Source organism: Xyrauchen texanus, chromosome 10 (assembly GCF_025860055.1).
Source record: "Xyrauchen texanus isolate HMW12.3.18 chromosome 10, RBS_HiC_50CHRs, whole genome shotgun sequence".
Taxonomy (NCBI): Eukaryota; Metazoa; Chordata; class Actinopteri; order Cypriniformes; family Catostomidae; genus Xyrauchen; species Xyrauchen texanus.
Genome location: NC_068285.1, coordinates 11,599,464 through 11,619,764, shown reverse-complemented (window position 1 = coordinate 11,619,764; position 20,301 = coordinate 11,599,464). Strand labels below are relative to the sequence as shown.

General features: G+C 38.6%; 1 protein-coding gene across 4 annotated transcripts in view; it reads right to left on the bottom strand.

Annotated features, from left to right (window-relative positions):
- Positions 1 to 20,301, bottom strand: part of LOC127650553 (trafficking protein particle complex subunit 9-like) — a 245,150-nt gene that overhangs the window by 180,190 nt on the left and 44,659 nt on the right. For all 4 annotated transcript variants that reach the window (XM_052136035.1, XM_052136037.1, XM_052136036.1 and 1 more), the window contains 2 exons: positions 18,822 to 18,948; positions 16,094 to 16,239 (listed from right to left, as the gene is read on the bottom strand). In XM_052136035.1, the coding sequence (XP_051991995.1) occupies positions 16,094 to 16,239; positions 18,822 to 18,948 (273 nt within the window). The remainder of the gene's footprint in view (positions 1 to 16,093; positions 16,240 to 18,821; positions 18,949 to 20,301) is intronic.

The window sequence follows — 20,301 nt, the reverse complement described above, 5'->3', positions numbered from 1 at the left end:
CAACAATGGTACAAAATCAGCAGTAAGATGAAACGTAAATCTTAGCTTGAACTTTTTTTTTAATGCTTATTTCGAGGGAAATAACACCGCCCTCGAGGAGAGAGATCTCACGGCCGAAGCTACAGAGGTTAGTTCACTCTCTGTCTCTCTAGCGGATGTAACCCAATCCTTCCAACGGGTGAATATCCGTAAAGCCGCGGGTCCAGACGGCATTCAGGGCAGCACCAAAGCGTGCGCAAACCAACTGGCTGGTGTTTTTACGGACATTTTATAACCATTCCCTCTCCTTGTCTGAGGTCCCCACATGCTTCAAAACGTCCACCATTGTGCCTGTACTGAAGCACTTAAATGACTGCCATCCTGTTGCGCTGACCCACATCATCAGCAAATGCTTTGAGAGACTAACCAGAGATTACATCTGCTCTGTGCTGCCTGCCTCACTGGACTCACTGCAGTTTGCTTACTGCAACAACCGCTCCACTGATGATGCCATTGCATCTACAATACACACTGCTCTCTCCCACCTGGAAAAAGGAGCTGCTGTTTGTAAACTACAGCTCAGCATTCAACACCATAGTGCCCTCCAAGCTTGTATATTGGAGCCAAGCCAAGGTGTATAATCAGTGTAGACGCCCTCAGAGCTTGGCTTTCCACCACAGTACTAAAGCTCTTTTCACAAGAGGATCTGAAGGAGACACCAGCCTGGAGCTACATGGTACATGAAGCTGCAATACATGAAACATACATGTGACTGAAACACAGGTAGGAAGGTGATGAATGAAGAAAGAGAAATGTATGCACTAGGATGGAAGGGAGGGAGGGAGAAAGGTAGGAAGTAAATAAAGAAAGGAGGAAAGAAGGATGGATAGACAGACAAAAGGAAGAAAGGAAAGACCATGAGATATATATATATATACACATACACACACACACACACAGTAAAAAAGAACAAATGACCCACAAAGAACAAATAAAAGATCAAATTCCATCAACAGACCAGAAAACAGTTGACTTTATTTTTTAATCCAGATCCCTCTACAGACGAACCACACATAAAAACACTCTACATTAATGTCCTTGTGTTCTCCCACCACTGATGACTCAGACACTCGTAAATAGCGGCTGCTCTTGAAGAATACAGGAAACCCTGATCAAGTATACATGACTCACCACTCCAAACAAAACCTCCCCAGAGATTCACTATCAATTCTTCATCTCTGCTGTTGTACATGTGTGAGGAGCTCTCCTGAATGATTCACAAGCTGAACTTCATGCCACAGAACCCTTTGTAGCTACACAAAAGCAGATATATTTACTATTATCTAGGGCTGAATGTATGAAGTGTGTGCTACAAGTGTAGGGAAATATCTTTTAAATGACCTTAGGATCGGCCACATTATGCCGACTCACTGACAAGCACAGACTCCTATCAGACATTTTTGCATTGGCTCTAACGTTTCAGGGGGCCAATCAAATGTTGATCTATATATATATATACACAAGACCCGCATGTGTTTTTGTATAAAAGGTAGCCTGTCTAAAGCAGAACAGCTGTGCTAAAAGACAGACCTACGACTGTCATTATATAGTCCCACGCTGTGTCCTCATCCATAACAGCTTAGCGAAGAGGTACTGTGGGGCTGCAGTGGACAGGTGGCACAGAGCGCCACACGGCAATCGATCATCTTTTTGTGTGAGTGCTATTGAGCGCACACTCCATAACCACATACAGATCATATAGGGCAAATTCCATTTGAAAGTGAGCATCACTACAGCCTACTGGCCAAAATGGCTTTGTTGAGAGAGATAAAACACTGCTAAGTCACAACTGTGTACAAGTTGCACTGACAGAGGTTGCATGCGGCAGACTTTAGGACCCACAAGCAGCTACCTGACTTCCTTTCAGCAGATCAACATGTCAGGTGCGATCTGTGAAGATTCCTCAGTATCCATCCATGCGATCATTAACGTTAGAGACTGTCTATCTGTAAATATGTATGATATTTGCAATGCTCCTATGCATATCTGTTTTGGCGTTCAGCGTGTTTGACCAGCTGATATCAATTAAGAATAAATTATATAAAAAAAGATCGCTTCGAACTATGTCGCATGTAAGACCTTTCAGAACATTACAAAAATACGGTAACTTATATATGGTAAAATTACTTCATTAAAATGACAATTGCACGAACCCTTTGCTAACAGGCTTGGGAAAGGGTCCATGATCGTAAACAAAAACACAAACAAAAACTAACCGAACACATTTTCCTTAATTAAATTAAACTAAATCAAAAACAGATACAGTTTACTAAACTAACATACATTTCCAAACATTCAATAAAAACTAAATTAACAACTAAAATACCCAAAAACTCAAACTTAAGGATATTAAAATATACACATTGCAAATTCAAAGTCTAAGATAGAAACTAACTCAACTGAAACTAGAAAACACAAAAACTCAAACTATTCTTAAATATATTATAATTACAGCTTTCGAAATTAACCTGTTAACACATGCAATTTAAAATGTTGAACGAGTTCATTTTTCTTAAATCACAATTAATGCATTTACACATTAGCTTAGGACCTTTTATTTTTTAGTTAGATTGCTGAACACTGGTTGGAGTAGGGCGGAACCTTTGCACTGTGCAGGGGTCATTACTCTGACGCACACACCACAAAAACATGCAACAGTGATTTTGTGTCAACGATCAAGTGATTGCGAAAGGACCTCTTAGCCGTGATGTTTTGTACCAACCAAACCCAGATGGGACTTGTGAGGCTGTATTCACCCGAACTGCTGGAGTAAAGCATCAGCATTTCCCCGGCAACACATACCAGACAACTGAAATTAAGTATTGAGTCAAATAGTTACATTTCAGCAATTTCAAAATCTGTGAACTTACATAAACTAAACTTAGTCAGAATGACAAGTTGAAAATTAAAAAAAACTAATTAAAACCTAAAATGACCCTGTCATGAAGGGTTGCTCACTTTCGTTTCATCCCTTACCGCTGGTGCAACAACACTATTTGGAATTCATGCTAATACTTCAAATATTTGCCTTTTTAAGCACACACACAAACCTCTCACAATAAATTTCTCTTAAGTGTTGTTGAGATTTGACAAGTGAGGATGTAACTGGTCCTGTTTGACCCGCTCTGAGCGGGATTTTAACCGGCTTCAGCTGGCATGGGAGGAGGGTACACTAACGAAGAGGCTAAATGCTACGGCTTCAAACATCAGTGTTAACACATACTGCACAGCTATCCCATACCAGCTGGCTTTCGTTAAACTGACACCCCTAAATCTCACTCTCATCCAGGTCATGCCACCACTGTAACAGGTCCTGCTCGACCCGCCCCAAGTGGATTTGAACCGGCTTCAGCTGGCATGGGAGGGCGGCACACTACCGAGGAGGCTAAATGCTACGGCTTCAAACATCAGTGTTAACACATACCGCACAGCTATCACATACCAGCTGGCTTTCGTTAAACTGACACCCCTAAATCTCAATCTCATCCGGGTCACGGCACCACTATAACCGGTCCTGCTCAACCCGCTCTGAGTGGGATTTGAACCAGCTTCAGCTGGCATGGGAGGAGGGCACACTAACAAGGCGGCTAAATGCTACAGCTTCAAATGTCAGTGTTAATACCAGCTGGCTTTCGTTAAACTGACACCCCTAAATCTCAATCTCATCCGGGTCACGGCACCACTATAACTGGTCCTGCTTGACCCGCTCTAAGTGGGATTTGAACCAGCTTCAGCTGGCATGGGAGAATATTTCGATATTTCGAACTCTCGATATTTGTAAGGGATACTGAGACTTTGTTTCAGAATGTGGATGAGTCCCATCAGGACAATGGATGCACATGACAGTGTCAGAGAATCCAATCTACACGGGTCAGATGACTTTCACAGTTTTACAGTGATGGGAAAGTGAGGAAACCTTCAAAAACTGCTTCATATGTTCATTAAGAAGCACTTCTCATCTCTATAGCAATTGCCTTTCGAAGCAGCCATCCAGACTCCAATAAAAAGCTCAGTTTTATCAATGCTTTGGGAAGTGAGTGTTTTGTAAACACAAAGAAGAGAGAGAGAACTCCCCACGTGGGAACTCCAGCAAACATTAACGCGAGTTGTATTGGCTCGTTAGAAAGCGCTGCTGATTATCAGCACGTGCACAGTGTGTGAGCAGCTGTTTACCCAAAAACAGCACATACAGACATACCAGTCACATATAAACACACAAAATATGAAATAAACCATTTTTAAGACTCCAAATAAACAAACAGTCATTATCATTTTATTTCCCATATAATAGTGCCACTAACAAGTAAAAATAGGCATTTTTTTTTTTATTAAAATATATCAAACAAAAAACCAGCCTGATGTCATGAACATTACGTGACAATGGCAACATTTTTGCCCAGTGAAATGTCCAACTTGGAGCACCAAACACGAGTGAAATGGTGTCATAATCAGGTTAAGGTGAATATTAGATGGAGGTTTTAATGAGTAGCAAATTTTCTGAATCAAGCATTGCGTTTTTGTGCCGCTTCTATGACACTTTCATTTCACGTGTCAACTTGTGTACTTGGCTGGGCTCAAACAGCGGAGTTACAATTTTTTAAGTCCAACACACTCTCAGATGAGCTACCGTAGAAGCTGATCAATGTGGACTGTGTGGAAAGTGTGGAAATGTACAGTAGGTGGGTCTGTAACAAGCGTTAAAATCATTTGTGTCATAGAAAAAGTGTTTCCATATTATAACACAGCAGTGTGTGAGTAATAGGGCGAAGAATACGTGTTTAAAAAGTCACTCAGTCCTTGTAGTCGTGATTTTTGTTAGTGTGATCAAATAAAACACACATTTGTTGTAGTGCCCCTATTGTTAATTTCATCAGGAAACTGCAGTGAACTGTGGAACGACGCACAAAAATGTCATTTTGCTAAAATGTTGTCACGGTAACGTTCATTCTATGAGACTATGTTGGAGCAAAAAACAAGCAGCAAAAAGTGTATACATTTCTATAGTTGGTTCAATCATTTAATTACCATTTATTTATTAAGCATCTTATTTTTCCCATTGAAGTCCCCCTTATAAGTCAACGTATCTTGCACCAAAAACTATTTAATAAAATATCTACATTAAATGCAGCACAAGTTGCTTTGGATAAAAGTGTCTGCCCAAAGCATACGCATACAAAAGCGAAATTATGATATGGCCCGTTTAATGTGTCAGTGAAGACGGTGCTTGTAAAAAATGCTGAAATGCAAACAGGCCGAGCGAACGTGTGAGGCACAGCCCAGATAAAGATGTTAAAGAGAGTTTCATGCCTCATTACGTGCGTAATGAAGGAGCAGACAATATCTCCCCCTCCCTGAAACCGGCATCTGTATAGGAGGATAGAGCTTCCTCCTGCTGTTCTGCTGGAATATACTCAACACCAGACACCTGCAACACTTCAAAGTCTGTCCACATGATCCAATCTAATCCCAGTGCATAATATTAAGCCTGGTCCTACATTATTTCCAACTTCACATTATGTAAAAAGAATATTGCAGCAACCAGACAGGGTATTAACCCTTGTGCGACCTTAGGGACATTTTTGTCTTTTTCATTTTAGTTTTTCGATCAATTTGGGTTAATGTCAACAGCATACATTTATTTTTTTTTGGGGGGGGAATTTGATATTTCAACCTCAGTTCCTATAATACACTGTGTACACTCAGGACCTTCAAGACAAAAAAATGTCCCCATTGCAGCCCATTAAAACTGCTATATTGGATCCCAGTGCCATTAAAGCATAAATTAATTAAATTATATTATGCTTTCATAATATAACAGAGCGCCATGGCTTCAAAATATTATTATTGTTTTCATATTTTTCAGCAGATGGTGCCATTTTTCTCATGTTTAAACTATGGAGCAAATACATGCTTTTTTCCAATTTTCTGTTTGCTGTATTATAGAGCAATGCAGTCCAGTTGGGTGTGTTGGTATGGATGTCAGTGTGTGTTTTTTATGTTTGTATTGAAAAGTGTGTGTGTGTGTGTGTGTGTGTGTGTGTGTGTGTGTGTGTGTGTGTGTGTGTGTGTGTGTGTGTGTGTGTGTGTGTGTGTGTGTGTGTGTGTGTGTGTGTGTGTAAAAAACAACAGTTGCATTATGAAAAAAAAAATGGCATTAAAGGGTTAAAATCCTGATAATGAATTAACATTTGGTAAGATCAGGTTAAAAAGTGGAAAATAATATGAATATATCATATTTTTATGGCAGTTTTTTTGACGTGGACATTTTTGTCCTCTAATGTCCGGTGTGTTTTTTTCTTCTTCTTTTTTTTTTTTAAATCTGACGATGCACAAAAAAAAAATAATACATAAAAATCAATGATCTTGCTAATCATTGACATATCCCAGACTGTAATAAACCCCAAAATAATTCACCTTAGCATTTAGAATATGGAAAATAATTGTGTGTGTGTGGGGGGGGGGGGGGTGTTAATAAAAACAACAGTGGCATTATATAAATAAACTAGTACTTAAAGGGTTAAAATCCTGAAAGTGAATGAATATTTGGTAGTCATAATCAGAACTGATGTTGGTTAAAACAATGAACTCAAAGAAAGTGGTAAATAATATATATATATATATTTTATTAGGACATTTGTCACCCAAGTACCTCTTAAGTAACTTCGTTTTATTGACCCATAAGGGTTAAGAGGAGTGTGGAGATCGTTATTATTATCTTATGCACTTATAACGTTTACAGCATGTGCTCAGATATCTTTCACAGCAAAAACAATTGTGTGTCTGTCATACACATCATTAATTACAGATAGATTCAGTTTGTGCCCATGTCACTCGATACTTTAAGCTTTACCACAAGAACTGTTTGGATCAGACTAAACAGCTTAATCAAGACAAGAACACATGGTCACTAAAATACTTCCTCCTATCCCAGTTTAAAGGGTAGAGCCACACGTGTAGTAAACATCATGGCAATGAGTTTTGCACGGTTAAGCATCACTTGCATATACTTCAGAATACGTTTGAATAACATATCAAATAAATAAAGTTATTTCCTATGTAATTAATAATTAACTATCTGTACTTCCTTAAATGGTAAAGCCCTTAGATCATAAAAACGTTCTTTTGTTCTGCATCGAGGGATCTTTAAATGCAGCTTGGCTGTTTTCATCTCTGAGGTGTTTTGTTAATAGCAGCCTTGAGGTGAAAGGACAATTGTTCAGCACATAATCAGCAGATTTTACAGTCCTTGAATACAAAGAAGCTCTTTTTGGGCCATGCATCAAATATTCAGATGCATTGGTTTGATTCCGAGCAGATGTATTTTCTTTATAATCAGCCATACCACACTAAATCCCTCCTGGCGCAAGATTACACTATGTCTATGTATTATATAACTTTTACTATCACGTTAACATTCATTTAATAATAAATAAATGAAACAATAAATCAGAATTTATTAGTCTGGATGAACAGAAATTATAGAAGTATATTTTGCAATATTATATGACCGGCTGGATGTCAATTATCCCACATATCCCATCTACTTACAAACTTAATAAAAACTTGGCATATGGATTTAAGTTTGATGTTTCGATATAAATGCGCACGTTACACGTAAACACATTAAATTGGGGTCGTTAACCCAAAACCAGCCTAATTATACAGGTCTTTTTTACGACAAATTAGTCAACTACTCATACAGGCAAACCATTGACTAATCGATTTTAAAAATATGTCGTTTTGCACATCCCAAATCAACAGAGTACGTCGACGAGAGATTTAATAGGGAACCCCGACAGGTTAATCAAGTCAGACTCTTGATCAAAGCCAAGCTTCACATCGGCTTTGGCGAACACTCTCAGCATCTTGGGGAGGAAGTCAATTCGATTGTAGATATCCAGCGTGGGTGAAAACAGCTACAGCCTCCCCCTCAGCTTGCCAATCTCACACACACAAACACACAAACACATACCTGAAGGTTGGTGGTCTCTTCTCAGGGAAAGAGTAAATATATTCACCGTTTGAAGGCAGATGCTTCCTCCTCGAGCACAGGGACGACAACAAGTCATACATTCAGAAAATGAGTTTGGGCTCTGTGCATTGGGCTAAGATTGAACGGTGTTTGGGGGCTTCTGTAAAGGAGTTTGCACTGTGGCTCAAGTTTGATTCCCTTCTCTGTAGGGTACCTAGCAGTAAGTATCCATTCTTGCATCTATGGCCAGCAGCCATATGTGGTTTTATCTAACGAGCTGCAAATTAAACAGCTATGAACATCAGGTCGCCAAAAGAAATTGGCCATTTCTTGTTCTTCTTCCAAAAACTATAAAGTCTTAAAACTATTTAAATATAAAATATTCTTTTTTTTAGAAAAGGTTCTGCTTGGTACTTTTTTGTAGGTGGTTTTATGCAGTGGTGGCTCAGTGGTTACGGCTCTGGGTTACTGACTGAAAGGTCGGGGGTTCAAGCCTCAGCACTGCCAAGATACCACTGTTGGGCCCTTGAGCAAAGCCCTAAACCCCATCTGCTCCAGAGGCGCTGTTTCATGGCTGACCCTGCGCTCTGACCCCAGCTTAGTTGGGATATGCGAAAACAACTGCATTTCATTGGCTCTGTACCTTTACACTGCACAATGGCAATAAAGTTGAATCTTAATCTTAATCTTTATTGGACAATGCACAAATAAAGATCTTATGATATAAAATCGATAGCATTTCAAGAAGACAATTCATATAAGGCAACACTGATCATTAAACTCACAAAAATCAACACACTTTAGAAGATAAAGTAATTGATTACATGTCAAAAGACACCAAATCGCTCCTCTCTCTCAATCGCTAAAGCTTTTCCTGCATTTGTACGTAGCCAAGCAAGACATCTATCTCGTTTCATGATTCGAGACGTAAACAGAATTATGCAGAACTTTGCGGCCTCTGAAACCATCCACCACGCCTAGACAATTATAGGGAAATGCATCTCCAGTAATATAATCCCCTTTATTTTACAGTAAACATCAATCGTGGTTATAGAATGTGACGTGGAGTGGAACGCACAACACTGAACATTAAATATTCTCTCAGTCTGCAACCGTAGAGCTGGACATTTGAGCAGAGGCGGCTGTAAACACGGATATCAGATCAGACAGAGAAACGAGAGGGGAAGAGACTGACGGGAAAAAACTCTAAATGCCCTGCAGCTGACTATTCACTTTCAGTTCAGCCCATGAACCCAGCAAACATGACAATTAATGGAAGTGTTTCGAGATCTGTGAGGGCGACAGACAAACTTTCTAAAAGTGAAAGGCGTAAGAGAGAAGGCTTGAGAGGTTTCCAGTGGAACTTCCTGAAATTCTCAAAGCATGAGAATCAAAACCAAGTGTTGAATATTAGAGCAACCAGTGCATTAGATTGCAGGGTAGGGTTGCACCAGCAGCGCATAATGTCTTGCATAAATTGGGGCATAAAGTTCCAACCAAGCAAGGCGAGTCTTGAGAAGGTCAAGGTTTAATTTGGTTGGTGTAGAAACTTACATTTACGTTTACATTTATTCATTTGGCAGACGCTTTTATCCAAAGCGACTTACAAAAGAGGAAGAACATCAGCGAATCATCTTAGGGAGACAGTGGTACAAAAAGTGCCATATTACAAAGTTTCACTATCATCAGAATAGTATACAAAACAGATTTAAGTGCAACAAGAAATGTAAATAATTATTTTTATTTTTTTTTATTGACCGGTTAAGTGCTCTTGGAAAAGATGTGTTTTTAGCCGTTTTTTGAAGATAGAGAGTGAGTTATCTTCCCAGATTGAGTTGGGAAGGTTATTCCACCAATGTGGTATGATGAAACTGAAAGTCCTGGAAAGTCTTTTGGTGCCTCTTTGTTTTGGTACGACAAGGCGACGTTCCTTAGCCGACCGCAGGCTTCTGGTGGAAACGTAGCTCTGCATAAATGTTTTTAGGTATGCTGGAGCAGACCCAGTGACTGTTTTATATGCCAGCATAAGGGCCTCGAATTTAATACGTGCATGAACCGGCAGCCAGTGGACAGAGACAAAGAGTGGTGTAACATGTGCTCTCTTAGGTTCATTAAAGACCAGATGTGCTGCTGCATTCTGGATCATTTGGAGAGGTCTAATAGCACATGCAGGAAGGCCTGCAATGAGAGCGTTACAGTAGTCCAGTCTAGTTATGACAAGTGACTGAACGAGCAGTTGTGTGGCATGTACAGAGAGGAAGGGTCTTATCTTCCTGATATTGTAGAGTGTAAATCTACTTGATCTTGCAGTTTTTGAAATGTGGTCTGTGAAATTTAGCTCATCATCAATGGTTACCCCTAGATTTCTGACCGTTTTGGAAGGCGAAACTGTAGTTGGACCCAGCTGCACGGTGAACTTGGCATGGCAATGACACTGGGCGACATCCCGGCCATGTTGAGCTGCTAACAAGCCTGTTATTTTATATAAAGGTCTCTCTGAGAACTGTAAACAACTGTAATATTTAACATCATACTCTTTTATCTAAAGCCTGTCATGCAAAACATATTCAATATCATGCAATGATTTTTGATTCCAACCATAACTCCTAGGCGTACGCCTCCATAAATATTCACTTTACATGAAAAGCTACAGTTCACCTAAGGTTATTAGAGCACAGTGTCCATTTGCATATAGTCTAAGTTGTAACTTATTATTTATTTTCTTACAATAAAACCATAAAAATAGTAAAACAGTGCCTTACAACCCCATAGTGAGGAAGCCAAAAGCAACAGTGGCGAGCAAAAACTCCCCAAGATGTAGATGTGGAAGAAACCTTAGAAGGAGCCAAGACTCATTTAAGGGGGGCCCTCTTTCTGGGCAGGACACCCTTCCTGAAAAACCATCAGGCAAAATTGATCAACAGGTCCACATTAAATTAGACACCCCGTCTCGATTTAGAAAGGTCACTCTCCGGGAGCGGACATGTGGACAGTCCCCTGATGCATCAGTGATTCATGTGGCGCACAGGAACCAACTCCTCAAAATAATTGGGAATTTGCTTTGAAGAATGCTGTGTGTGTGTGTGTGTGTGTGTGTGTCATCAGTCCAAGTCTAATGGAATTATGGGTTTATAGTTTATAGCTTATAAAATAATTATAAGTTTAAAGTACTGAAGTAACATCATCTGCACCAGACACATAGTTGATGCAGCGAGACGTGACGCAACATCTCTAGGCTGTCTACACTAAGTGTCAAAGTGAACATTCAAAATTACATGCCGGTAGCATGAACCAATCAGTTGTGAGCTCGAGAAAACTTTAAAATGACTTTAACTTACTTTATTTTCAATGGAAATCCACTGATATCAACTTTTACTTATTATAGAATTATTATTGTTATGTTATTGTTGCCAAAACATTAATACATGTGGTCAAAACCAGAAACCAAACATCACAAGCTGGCTTTAATGCAACAGTCAGAAGTTATTTATATAAGTGCTATCACTTATCGTCCTTTTAGCAGATTGTTTGTAAATGGTAAAATGGTAAATGGTCTGTACTTATATAGCGCCTTTTTAACCGTAGCGGTATTCAAATTGCTTTACAATGCATTTCATTCACCTATTCACACACACACACACACACACACACACACACATTCACACACCAATGATGGAAGAGCTGCCATGCAAGGTGCTAGCCTGCCATTGGGAGCAACTTGGGGTTCAGTGTCTTGCCCAAGGACACTTCGGCATGTGGGCCAGAAATCGAACCACCTACCTAGCGATTAGTGGCCAACCTGCTCTTCCACCTGAGCCACAGCCGCTTGTTTGTTTACAAGTCTGTTTAAAAGCCACAATAGGGACAAGGGACATGTATAATCATCTCAAGTTGTTTAAAATGTACCAATTTCATACCACAGCAATGTACATATTTATTTGTTTAGTGTGTCACCATCTACCGTATCTATTATAACTTCACTGCTAAATAAATGCTCAATTAAACCTATTATTGCAATTTTTATATTTCTGTGCGTGTGTGTGTGTGTGTGTGTGTGTGTGTGTGTGTGTGTGTGTGTGTGTGTGTGTGTGTGTGTGTGTGTGTGTGTGTGTGTGTGTGTGTGTGTGTGTGTGTGTTGCTCACTTTGATAAAAGGTCTTCTCTCCAGAGACATCTGGTGTGTGAGTCAGACTCTTTCTGGCAAGACTGAGAACTCAAGCACACTCACTAATAAAACCATCTAGGGTTGTTTACCATGATTCAGAAACACACAAACAGGCAAACACAATCCTAAATCAATGCAAACACACTCTTTCCTCTCCTCAAGTCAAACAGACAACTGTTTACCAGGGCACTCATTACCCATTACCACTGCTACCTGGCCAAATTTAGAGCCGTGCGGGACAGCAACACTCCTGCCTTGACATCATACAACCAACAAGCGATATTTTTCACTACCCCAAAGATTTAGCTTTCAAGAGAAAGGGTGCGAAACGTTAGCCTTGGGTGCACGGCTTACCCTGTGAGAGAAGTGACACATCCTCTCCTCGCCGTGGCATTCTGGGAAGTTATTAATCAGGTTGCACCCATCCAACAAGGAGGAGGATTGTATAATATGGCTCGTTTACAAGCAGTGTTCGACACTACAAAGTGTGTGGGAGCCGTTAAGCAAGAAAAGAATCATTGAAATTGTTCAGCGAGCAGCACCACAACTCAAGACTCTTTTGTTTTGAGAATTTCAGACACGGCCGCCCGTGTTTGTGGAAGGAGGATTAAATGAAAACGGTGAATCACAGTGACATCTCGTCGCTTGTCACTTTCATGTCTTTGAAGTAAAGGAGCACCAGACAGGCGTGAAGCTAGAGGGAGTCGTGTGTAAATGAAGAGCAACTGAACGGTTATTTGGCACAGATGTCAAACGAGACATCAGCCCACCTGACCTGGAAGGGGTTTAAGTAGACTTTGGGAAGGGTAACTTCCTCCCAAGAAATCAAGCAAAAACCGTAGCATCTGAAGAGTCGAGGGAGTGCTGTAACTCAGTGGTGTTTTGTGCTACGAGTCCTAAATTTGAAATAACATACCCATATCGATCTGCAACAAATGAGTTTAGAAATGTATAACTTGTTCCCAAACTGTGCTCCAGCCAAAGTACTGCTAGGGTAAGTAGGAAAACTCAAAGTAAACAGACGTTTTCTTTGTTTAAAGGCCCAGGAATACTTCTTTTTGCATGTTACGGATCAACTAGCACCTGGCCGACCTTTGTGAGTATACTCTTCTGACCTGGAGCGAATACGAACGTGTTTGACGCATGCCCACTAACTTCTTTGTGATACTCTTTTAGTAGAGTCAACAGCCCGCGCATGTGTAACAATGAGCACAGACGATGGACGCGTGTGGATTGGCTTATGATGAAATTTACCTCACTCATTCTGTGCTCGGAGCAATCAGCAACACGGACAACCGAAGTACTCGGGCCTTAACGGTGTCCACATGTAGAACTGTGGATATGGTCTCGGTAAACACTTTAAATTATTTTATTTCTTTTTTTTTGGACACTTGACTACTACCTGACTACTAATAACGTCCAACTGTGCATGTACATGCATCAAAGGGAATGTGTGTATTTTATTTTTAAAGTCATTAAAATTCCGGCCACAGTGTCATTTCCAGCACATCTCAATTTCTGTTTTGTGTTCAATAGAATTCTGTTGTGGAACTGATTGTGATGTAACTTACATTTGTTTATGTTACTCAAATTTTGAACTCCATTGTCTGCTAAGGCTAATTTCATTGCTAATATTTTATCTATCCTAGATACACACAATTAAATGATATTTGAACACTTTTAGGATCATTCTGCAGTATTATAGCTTGAATGGAAACGATGCCAATAAAAATATTCTACTTATATGTTATATTTACCTTGAGTTTTCTTCAAGCATGATCTTCAGTGAAACTTGACAAATTGGCTAACAAGTACACTAACTTTTTAATTGGGGGGGCAAAATTGATTGGTTTGGTGGAGATGGCACCAGGACAGTGGGACAGTAGTCATTTTTTATTGACAAATTAATAGAAATCCGTTTCACGCAATAAATATTGAAAGGATTTGTATATATATATATATATATATTTTTTTTTTTTTTTTTTTTTGTTTGTTTGTTTGTTTTAAATCAACCGCTGGGACATGAAATATCCTCAGTTGGAGAAACACCTCTCTATACAATACATTTGAATTAATTGTAGTAATCAATTTTAAAAAAACGTCTTTTCTCATTAAAATAGTTAAAACACTTTTACATAGAGACTTACAGCTTGTACTGTCATGTCAGGATGGGTAAGTATGTTAGTGATTTCATCCCTGTAGCTAAATTCTAACTGACTAAACTGATGGTGTTACAACTCGCCCCGTGCTACAACACCGCCAAGTCTCCCCTATCATAACTCGTCTGGATGTGTACTGTAAAGATTTGGTGAAAGGAATAGTAGTTATGGACGTAAGTATGCCATGCAAGTACAATTTTGTAATCTAGTTTCTCTTTCTCCCCATCAATTTCTGTTCCATTATACTATGAATATAAATGGCAAAAATGACTAGATTTGTAAAAGTAGGGTCTGATTGTTTCCAATCAATTCCAAGCATTAAATATACGCCTGAGTGACATGTCAGCGACAACAAGACGCACTTGAATATGACCTCTCTGAAGTATGGGTGCTAATTTCACACTGATTGGGTACAATTTACAACAGCGCCAAAAATTATTTTGACACTTAAACCGCACTTTATAAAGTCTGAATGTCATTGCATTAGATTGCAAAATAACAAACCAAGTGGCATTTTTTATGAAGATAACTAGCACAAGCACACTTTCAAGCCAAACAGTTCACACAAAAAAAAGAATTGATAAAACAATAAATAGGCCGTTCCAAATCAAGACAAAAAATTATTTGGACACTTTTCTGGCTGTGAAAGTTAGTGGAACATGTCCATAGTTAAAGTGATAAACTACACCTGTGGTTACTCTGCTTGGACACCTGTGTGAACTTCTTACATTCACTAAAAATCTTTCCTAGAGTTTGTCCCGCGTAAGTGCAGGGTCCGCTTCGTGATGGTCCGTATATTTATATTTGATTTGGCACAAGTTTTATGCCGTTTGCCTTTCCTGACTCTCACTCACACACACACACGGGCAATTTAGAGTCTCCAATTCATTTAACCTGCATGTTTTTGGACTTGTGGGGGAAACCAGAGGACCCGGAGGAAACCCTCACAAACACGGGGAGAACATGCAAACTCCACACAAAAAGGCCCTAAATGAGCCGGGATGCGAACCTAGGACCTTCTTGCTGTGAGGCAATTGTGCTAACCACTGAGCCACCGTGCCACCAAAACAATCCACCAAAATTTTGACATTTTTAAGTGCTTCTTAAGTGTACTTTTTAAGGATGCATCCATTTTTAACTGGGAAAACTCTCTTTCTCCGCTTGATGTCTAAGTGGTTGTGCAACTGCCCAGAAATTGAGACAACACTGCTGTTGAGCCAAGGTTTATAAAGACAAAAGTCTTCCCGAAAGTGCCCACCTGTGTCGATTCATCCGCCCACCTGTGACTAATCAGAACCCATGACGGAAGCGGTTGACTAACCGCACAGACGTAATCAAGAGTGAAATCGGGACCTTTGGGACTATCAAAGCGGTCACAGGATAGCAGTTAAGAAACAACTAACAAACAAAAAAAAAAACTGGGAGTACGCAGCAGACGTTGGTGGGTTTTGGCAGAGCGAAATAAGACAGGCTGGAAACAGCCATCTGACTCTTACACAACATGATTTGTTTGAAAAGTCGGGGCAACCTCACTGTGAACGGCCATCTGTCTTCATTAGTTTCCTGCCAGTTCCTCAGGGCCCCAAATATCCAAAAATCCACACAAAAATCCACAGCAAAACAATAACATTTAAAAAAAAGTTATGCTCAAACAGAGCATGACTTTCTATCTTCAATCGAAAAATGTCATTTTATGTTAATATCATGAGAAAGAATCATTTTTGTGGTGAACTATCCCTTTAAGACTTCACTGACTTACCGATCTTTTTGGAGCGCTCGTCTCCTCTGCTGTGTATTGTGATTGGAGAGTAGATGAATGGACTGGCGGTGGACATCCCCTGTCCCAGAAGACCTTTCACCTTGTGAGGACGCAGACTCACCGGCAGGTTCAGCAGAGACACAGATCTAGAAAGATCAATAAAATAAATACAGAGAAGGTTAGCGCAAAGGCACAGCCGAAGGAACTAGAGTATGTCTACTGATGGTGAGTGACAAGATCTCACAGTAATAATTCATACAGACATCATTCGCAAAGTACTACATTTCTCATTTATTTAGTTTTTTATTATTACATATTTAGGTTGATTTTATAATGCTACTAATAATGTGTGGTACTCTCAGATTCATTTAGCACATTTCAACTGTAGAATTCCATCTGAGCTTTTTCCCTTTGGGAATAATCATTAGTTGTGGATTTAAATGTATAGGGAGAGAAAATATATTTGACCAAAATGATTTATAAAAACAAAACAGTGGTTTCTGAAAACATAACATCGTAAGTTTCGATGCATTTCAAATTAATTTCTGGGTTCCTAAGTTGAGCGTTCAACAACTGACAAGCTTTTGATATGCTTCAGTTCTGTTTCTACACTTCCTGTTGTTACATATTCAGATTTTATGCCTCTGAGTACTAAACACGGTGTACTTTCAGTATACACTATAGGTCTGTTCTAAAGCCATAATGGGCACATTGCAAAAACACTCTGTAAGAAAGTTTTTTTGCATTTTGATTTTCTCTTAAAAATATTTAAACAGCCTTAAAAACATTTTAAAAAAACTTAAGAATAACATAAGATATTAAATCTTGTTTTCAGCTAAATCTAAAGAAATTTGGTGGAAATGTTTTATGCTTAAAACAAGATTTAAAAAAAATACAAAATAAATATCTGCCAATGCACTCAAAAAAATAATAATTTTACGATTTACGAATTTCAAATTTCAGAACAAAATTCCATCAAATTGAATTGAGTAATCTTTAATAAAATACAATTTAAATTTAAATGAAAACTAAATCTTTTAAAGTTCTAAAAATATATTTTTTGTTAAACATTACACTTTGATGGAATTTTGTTATGAAATAAATAATAAATAAATAAGACTATCTTAAAAATAGGTGTGTGTGGCATAAGAAAATTAAACCTAAAAAAAGTTGATTTTTTTTCTTACCCAATTGACGTATAGCTTGTTCCTGTTATAAACTTAGACAACGTTACAATTATTATTATTTCTCTGAAAACAAGACTAAATATCTTTTGTTAATGCATAAACCAAAAGGTGTCTTCATGCTTTTAAAAGTTAGTATTCTTTTTATCTTTTGTGCGGCATCAAAAAAACGTGATGCTCCTTCACGAGATGCTGAAAAACAAAACAGTGGGGTGCAACAAAATGGTCAAAGACACCCATCTAGTGTGTTTACATAGAAAAACATTCGAAATAGAGCGCAGACGGACACAAAAACGCTTTCAGTGTGAATAACCACTAACGTTTTTACAGTTAAGGGAAATGAAGTGCCAAACTCACTTAATGCGTTGTCGCTAGCTTTAGCATATTAAGCCCCTCTACTTCAACAAGACAGGAAAAACCGCAACCGTTTAGTGTCCAAAAATCCCCACTCGGTTTTCAGTTGAACAAGTACATCATCCGGGAGTTCGTAGTGCACTATGACTCATCACATATTTCGGCACGAACATAGCATTAGCATTAGCATACTGCAGTATTATGCATAATGTGATGCACCTAGAGGCATCAATAATAGTAATTATAATGATAATTTATTTTTAGTGCCTTTTCTAAAGCAAAAAGTACACTTTATAATAAAACATATATGCAGAAATCAAACATAGTGAAAAAATAAATAAAAAATTAAACCAGAGTACAAAAAAAGAATGATTCGCCTTTAGCGCTTAAATCGACATTACTGTTGCCAGAGAAACAAACTCCCTGAACATCATTTGGAAGGGGTTAACACTGACATTTCCTCTTTCTTATGAAACAAAAATCTCTTTTGTGAGACAGTTATTATTTCTTCATGGAACAAAACACCTAAATTACACCTCTGTGTAAAATCTGGCAGAAGACAGTGAGTGAGCGAGCAAGATATTGCATGTTAACGGCATGCGGAGAGGGAGATAAATGTCAGGAGTAACACAGCTCATCGAAACTTTACAATTAAGTATCCCTTTAAGAATAAATTAAGCAAATGTTTCAAATTCTACGAAAAGAGAAATAAAAATACAGGCTCTTCAGAGAGGAGAGCAGGGAGAAATGAAGACTTCAATCAAGCGAATATATTCGGCTTTACTCACTGGTGGGATTAAGAAATACATCGGTTAAAAACACATTTATAGGCCTGTCTGTTCAAAGTATTTTAGCTTCCTATTTAAATGTTTGATTTGGGAAACATAAATGAAACAAAAGCTGCATATTTTAATTACAATTTCTGACAGTTCACTGGCCAACAAACCTTTTTTTTTTTAAATGCGTACCGAAGTTAGCTAGAGTTCAGATGTGTGTGTCAATGCCATTTACATAAAGAGGTTTTAAAGGTATACAGCCGGTTTAATTCTAAGCTATTAACTATTTCAGACTGGGTTTTGGTGCAATAAACCTTGTCATCAACATTATAAGTGAACTTCTGGGAAAAATGAAAAGGCTACAAAAGTATTGAATGTGCCATCTTTAAAACAACGTGGGTCGTGAGATCTCACCTGACAATGGGTAGCTTGGTGAAGGGAACAGGAGGAAGTTTAAGTCCGTCAGGAAGGTTAATCACCTCCATTCCTCCCGGACACTTTGATGTGTAATTCTCCAAACTCTGGGTCACTTCTTTTTTCTCTGTGGAGAAACGGAAAGGAGAAAACGTGTATTGGAGTGACAGAGGAATCTTTAGGTCATGTAGTTGAATGCTTAAAGGGACAGTTCATCCAGAAATGAAATGCTCTCATCATTTACTCACCCTCAAGCCATCCCAGAGGTTTATGACTTTCTTTCTTCTGCAGAATACAAATTATTATTTTCAATTTTGCAAGTCCATACAACGCAAGTGAATGGGTGCCAACATTTTTACACTCAAAAAAGCACATAAAGGCATCATAAATGTAATCCAAACAGCTCCAATGTTTTAATCCATGTCTTCAGAAGTGATATGATAGGTGTGGGTGAGAAACAGATCAATATTTAAGTCTATTTTTGCTAGAAATTCTCCTCCCTGCCCAGTAGGGGGAGATATGCATGAAGAATGCGAATCGCCAAAAACACAAGAAGAAGAATGTAAAAGTTAAAGTGGAGATTGACTGAGCAGGGAGTTGAATTTATGGTAAAATATTGATCTGTTTTGCACTTATACCTCTCATATTGCTTCAGAAGACATTGATTTAGCCACTGGAGTCGTATGGATCACTTTCATGCTAACTTGTGATTTCTGGAGCTTCAAAATGTTGGCACCCATTTACTTGCAGTGTATGGACTAAAAGAGCTGAGAGATTCTTCTAAAAACCTTCATTTGAGTTCAGATGATGCAAGAAAGTCATACACATCTGGGAGTAAATTATGAGATCATTTTCAACCTTCTGTTTTGGAGAAGAATACAAACAACCCTATTGTTCGGGTCAAAAACGACCCAGTAGAGTACTGTAGATACACAGCACCTCCCTTGTATTATAAACAAACACTACCATATGCTTGCTTTTCCACACCGAACACAAGCTTTTTTAAATAACTTTTCATCTGGAAAGATCATCACATATACTGTAAATCAATGGTGGACAATTACTTTACAGTAGATACAGTAAACCCTTCATTTAGAGTTAAAAAAACTCACCTAGCAACACCCTATAAATGCTCTAGTTATCACCCAAAATCACCATGGCATTGCATAAACATAAATATAAGTTTCACAAAATTGTAATGCATTTTTTTTTCACTAATTTGTTGTGGACAATCCAAATGCATTTTACCAAATACAAGATTAAGATTCGTTTTTCACTGCTTGTAATTCCTAAACGGGTCAAAAATGACCCGAACATAACAGGAGGGTTAAATATACATAGAAAGCATCAGCAAGCATTCCTCCTGATCCATCATGGTTTGTGAGAGCCAACCACACACCACATAAATCATTAGATCATCAACGAATCTAAATTGAGCCGAGAGCCCCAAGGGAGAAATTACCCACAATCCTCACTTACA